Source organism: Priapulus caudatus, unplaced genomic scaffold, assembly GCF_000485595.1.
Source record: "Priapulus caudatus unplaced genomic scaffold, Priapulus_caudatus-5.0.1 Scaffold408, whole genome shotgun sequence".
Lineage (NCBI taxonomy): Eukaryota > Metazoa > Priapulida > Priapulimorpha > Priapulimorphida > Priapulidae > Priapulus > Priapulus caudatus.
The window spans coordinates 98,150-104,211 of NW_014577469.1; the positions used below are offsets into that span (position 1 = coordinate 98,150).

The 6,062-nt window shown below is 44.4% G+C and overlaps 1 protein-coding gene across 1 annotated transcript in view; it reads left to right on the forward strand.

Moving 5' to 3' along the window:
* LOC106810064 (tetraspanin-31-like) overlaps positions 1-2,373 on the forward strand; it is a 17,776-nt gene extending 15,403 nt beyond the window's left edge. The window contains exons 3-5 of the mRNA XM_014813328.1: positions 394-555; positions 985-1,097; positions 2,084-2,373. Of these exons, the coding sequence (XP_014668814.1) occupies positions 394-555; positions 985-1,059 (237 nt within the window). The 3' untranslated portion in view covers positions 1,060-1,097; positions 2,084-2,373. The remainder of the gene's footprint in view (positions 1-393; positions 556-984; positions 1,098-2,083) is intronic.
* Positions 2,374-6,062: the final 3,689 nt, after the last annotated feature.

Here is a 6,062-nt window from a genome sequence, read left to right on the forward strand (position 1 = left end):
ACTCACTGCGTCTCCTCCCTTCACTCGCTTCTCCTCCTCCGTCCACTCACTCCTCCCTCCACTCACTGCGTCTCCTCCCTTCACTTGCTTCTCCTCCGTCCACTCACTCCTCCCTCCACTCACTGCGTCTCCTCCCTTCACTCGCTTCTCCTCCTCCCTCCACTCGCTCCTCTCTCCACTCGCTCTTCCCTCCACTCGCTCCTCCTCGTCGAACCGTCGTCGGATAACGCATTTTGCATATATATATAATTATGTATTCATTCTTCTGCGACCTTATGGGAACCTGCTAGGTTTACTGACCAAAACCTTGTCGCCTAACGCATTTCTTGCACCTTTCTGCATCTTTCAGCGCTTTTTTGCGCATATTTTTGCACTTTTTTCTGCATCTTTCAGCTGCCTTGTTGCAAACTACTGTCGGATAAGCCGGACTACTGCGGTGGCAGCAGTTCTCTGCACAATGACGCATGCGACCTGTGCTGGATCCATCTAGAGAACAAGATTAGCAGCGCACTCAAGATCACCGGCGGCATTGGTCTCTTCTTCAGCTTTACGGAGGTGCGGTTACGTCTCGCAGTCTGTCAGTTCGGGTTTTGCATATATTATTAATTAATTAATTAAAAAAATTATTTTATATTAATTATTAATTAATTAAATAAAAATTTATTTATTAATTAATACTCAGTATATGTAATATAATTACGTTTGGGAAATTTGGCGTTATGCATTGTGAGATAAAGCGGCTAAAGGTTCGAGCATTCGGAGGCGTCTATTCAACAACACTTGTGTTCATGTTTGTGATACCATAAGAGCTACTCGCCGTAGTGGTTGACTAGCTACGTTCATAATAGTGATGCTGTGTGTTTTAACTTACGCTATGTGTTTAACTTACGCTATGTGTTTAGCTTACGTGGAGCGTACGCACTTACGGTGTAGATTGAATTAAACCGAAACACTAACACATCGCTTGTTCTCACCCCATCGCAGTTCATTGGCGTGTGGCTAACAGTTCGCTACAGGAACCAGAAAGATCCTCGCGCAAACCCTTCTGCGTTCCTATGAACAGCAGTTGTTACTAACGCATAATAGCGATAACATAGGTGGGTCCGGTGACGGCTGTGTAGTTGCATGCTATTTTCGTGTAGATATTCTATTCTGCTCGATTGGATATATTCTGTGGATATTTTATTCTGCATGCTGTCAATGATTTCTAGGCGCTAGGCGCTCGCTCTTCACTAATCAACATTGTGGCTATGATTGCAAATTGTCTTATTTCTTTCTTTCACGTAGTTCGTTAAAATTGTGGCAAAAATGCGTCTTCACGATGAAGGCATGTTCGAGTATGTACGTGTAGCTCTTAAATTGACTACGTCACGAATTTTCTATGGTAAAATTTGTAAAATGTTTGTTGCCATTTTTTTACATTAAAAGTAAGAACTAACGGGACTAAACGTATCGTCAAATTCTTACCTGATAAGATTGTTTCTCAACTAGTTAAAAATCCAAAAAACCTGGACGATTTGATAATTAGTGTTCCTAACATTAATTGCTTGTTATGGGCTATGTATGCATCACGAGTGTATGTTCACATCGAACAATAATAGTAAAATAAGAAGTATAGTGCAGCAATTTAACCATAAAAAGTGAACAGAATCACCTATATTTTGTGAAAAAGTGGAAATTTATTTTTTATTTTTACTATTTACGGTGACGTAATCACTTTAATCACTGTGCATACGCGCATACAGCCAGTGTGACGTATCTTCGTCTGTTCTTCGTAGCCAAATAAATCATCTATGTTTTTCCGCATGCTGTCATAAATGCATGGAATTGTTCATGTGATAACACATAAAACGCGAAGCAAGCCAGCCAACTTCCATCTCTTCTGTGTGTATATATAATATACAGCCTCATTAATTCCATGCTGCGTATTATGAGCGATGTTATGAAGTCTATTAGATTACTTTGTTATTTATATGCGCGTGTGTTACTCAGAATATTGATTAGCAGACGGACGAGCATCTGTGTGAATGTATGTATACTCTTCGAGACTGACACAAACTTGTTTTGTTTCACACCCCCGTAGGTTGTGGGAGTTGTTCTCGCTTTCCGCTACAGACACCTGAGGGATCCGAGAGCTGACCCGAGCGCATTCTTGTGACGTCTAGGACTGTGAACTTTGCGTCGACGTTCGTTTGCTGTTCACTCGGTTACGTTTCACGGCACGAGTCTACCGGCAGCGCGGCCTTCCCACGCTATCGCGATAGCCAATAGCAGTCTAGAGCAGCAAGGCTGCATCACTAGCGCACGTAGACCGAATAATTCTGTCCCATATAACCTTTTTTATATTTTGGTGATGGTTATTGGGACAAAACGGGGTTCATTGAAATTTCGTGAGATCGCATGCAAAATGCATGCGCTGCTAATGCGGCCCATACGCCGCTATTGGCGCGAAAAAAAACCTACCGTTCCCTTCTACATGGCTTTACCTTGCTACTGATATGTGTACATACATTCACTTCAATTGTTATTCACTTCTTAAAAGATTGTTTTTCAGAAACCCCGCTTCGTTCCACTTTCCTAAATCATTCGCCATTTACAAACAATCAGACCAATCACAGCGAGTCTTACAATAGCCTGATTCTCGCTTGTATCTGTGGCGCTGCAGGAGGGCTGATAGACTCGCTCTGATTGGTCTGATTGTTTGTAAATGGCGAATGATTTAGGAAAGTGGAACGAAGCGGTGTTTCTGAAAAACAATCTTCTAAGAAGTGAATAACAATTGAAGTGAATGTATACAGATATCAGTAGCAAGGTAAAGCCATGTAGAAGGGAACGGTAGGTTTTTTTTCGCGCCAATAGCGGCGTACAGGCCGCATTAGCAGCGCATGCATTTTGCATGCGATCTCACGAAATTTCAATGAACCCCGTTCTGTCCCAATAACCCTCACCAAAATATAAAAAAGGTTATATGGGACAGAATTATCCGGTCTATAGCGCATGCTGCTAGCAGTGCTCCCAGCTATCACGATAGCCACTAGCAGTCTAGAGCAGCAAGGCTGTATCACTAGCACATGCTGCTAGCAGTGCTCCTTCCAGCTATCGCGATAGCCACTAGCAGTCTAGAGCAGCAAGACTGTACCGTCCTCTAGCGTGTCGGCGGCATTTCATCTACAGACCCGCGTGTGAGATCGCGTGCGGCGTGTGCGCTCCCCCTGCTCGAGCGCCCCAGGGAGCTGCATGCCTTAGCGTGCGAGATCCGCTATCACTGTGTGGGTCCGCGCGAGAGTCCCCCCCTCCTCCTCATTGCTCCGCGGGTAGGCAGTCATGGCTTCTCCTCTATTACTCGCAGCGACTACTTGCGTGCGCGCGGGGGAAACCCGATCGCGAGATATACGGTTGCAATTACTTTCCAAAATTTAATAAGTCTGCTCCATTTTTCCCAAGTTTTCCCGCAGGGTGTGGTTGAGTAGTAATAACTAGGAATTTCGGGCGGCGTGTGTTGTGGAGTGTAATTCAATTGCGTTCGATACGTCTTTCTAGTCACCAGTAATTTTTTGTGTGATAAATGTTGCCATTCCATTATCGACAGTGTGGCGGTCGGTCTAAATAAATTGTGAGCGTTGTTTTGAGCATTGCTCAGTCAGTTAGAGTCAGAACGGACAGGAGCTGTTATATATCCATGTACTCCAACATATACATTGCGAAAGAAACAGTAGAATCTGGCATGCTATCGACGCGTTCACGTCTCCGGTGTAAATTTACGTGCGGTTCACAGAATCGATGACTCGCGAACGTACTCACTCGTATTGTTAATAATAACAATTCTTGCCAGCAGATGGCGGTAGCTCACAAATGACGTACATGATTGTATGTCGTATGCCCGCACGCGCGGCTGCAGATATGAGGACCGGGTTATATGCGTGACATCAGAAGCGAATAATACATTATTATTATTATGAATGATTAGTATTATTAGTTTAATTAATGCATTGTTAGCTCTTGGTGACATGCATTGTTATTTCGCACGACTCAGTATTATACTGAAATATGTAATGTGGTTCCAGCCCTTGTAAAGTTGTCGGCTGGTTGACTCATGCGCCGGACACGGTGTGCAAAGTTTCGTGCACTATTTATTATGAACTAAGTAACGATTAATTACTGTGCGATTTACACACGTCATTTTTGACCTACGTTGCATTGCGACCCTCTGTGTAGGGTGCGCCTGTTTGTGCTTCGCCTGCCTGCAATTTACCTTTGTGAAGGTTACTTACGTGTGTTTTTACCTGTGTAAGCATGCCTGTGTTGGTTTTATCCGTGTGGGTATACCTGTGACCTTTAACTGTATGAGTTGGTGCATGTGAGATATGCGTGCGTGAGGTTTAAGTATGTGGGTAAGCTCGTGTGAGGTATGCTTACTTGAGGTTTCACATGAATGGATTTACGTGTGTGTGAGTGTGTACTTGTAGGTGAAGGGTTACCTGTATGTGAAGGTTTACCTGTGTGTGTATGCGTTGACGATAGGTGGGTTTTTACCTGTAGGTGAAGGTTTACCTGCGTGAGTCTTGTTTGCCCATGTGAGTCGGTTTACCTGCGTGAGTCTCGGTTTACCTGCGTGAGTCGGTTTACCTGCGTGAGTCTCGGTTTACCTGCGTGAGTCTCGGTTTACCTGTGAGCGTATATGTTTACCTGCGTGAGTCGGTGCACATGTGAGCGTATGTTTACCTGTGTGAGTCGGTTTACGTGTGAGCGTATGTTTACGTGTGTGATAGAGCGAACACAATCACGTCGCGGCTAGTTAATCCTACGTGCTGAATTATAATGGTTATGGCGACAAGCTACCTGTTGGCTACTGAAAATGAGGAACTTAGGTTTCATATTTTCGTTCGTAAATGTATGAATCGGCTGCACACGCGAGTATTGGCGGATTAGTGGCAGTGTTTAATGAAGAATGCGTGTGTGCTTAGGCGTTGCAATGTATTCAAGCAGCCCAGAAAAATGTCACGCGTGCAAGCTGCTTGAAGTTGCCACGTGCGTCATGGTTTGTTCGTAAATCCATGTGATTAATGTAGTTATTGTTGTTATTATTGTTGGGAGCTTTTTACTGGACTGGGCGCTTACTGTGAGTAATTCCGTATTTTTCTTTTGCTTTTAATTTGGTTTTTATTAGTTACTTATATCGAATATATGACGGTAATTTCTAACTCCCGCATTGCCCGTTGCTGAACTCGTTATGATGCGATGGTTCGATGGCGGCAATCAAAGAGGAATTTCGGTTTGTGGTGCAGGTAGCGCAGGTAGGTGCAGGTAGGTGCAGGTGGCGGTTCATGGAAGCGCATTGTTACGCCGTAGCAACTATTGTCTACTGTGCGAAGTCAACTTGTTGCATGAAGGTGATGATCATCATGTTGATACTCTGTATGATAGCTGATAGCTAGCCTTTTCGTATTCAACATAGTGCCTGTTGTAAGCTCGCTATGTGCATGCGCGCGTGCGCGCGCGTGTGTGCGTGTACGCGCGCGCAGCCGTTGTAAAACACAATGTACGGTGTGTGTGTGAGTTGTGTGCGAGTGCGTGAGTAGAGTAAATGTCAGGTAAACGCCGCATTTCCCGCGCAGTGTTGGCGCGGCAGTGCCATACTTTGTACAGGCTTGCAGTGATGAAAGCGGCAATATGACGCGATCGACACAAGGCGGCGCCACTGTATATCAATGAAATCGTATGTAGACGAACCTAGCGAATGTAGGCGCCCATGAATATTAAGTGTGGAGACGAGCGGCTGCGATTTCGAGTCTACGTTGCATGCGTATAGCGTCGTGTGTGTGTTTGTGTAAATATGATATAATACGATGTATTGTTTACCTTGCGGCGTATATGTAGAGAGAGATTCGTGGACAGCTTGATCGCGCTTGTTCAGGGCTGCTGCACAGTTTAGTAGTTAGATGCGCATGCAACATAACCGTCATCATTAATAACACTATGTCATCACCTTAACGATGTGAAGAAGAGAAGGGATAGCGAAGTCTCGCACAAGCAAGAAGGAAGAGAAGACAGATTAGGATAAG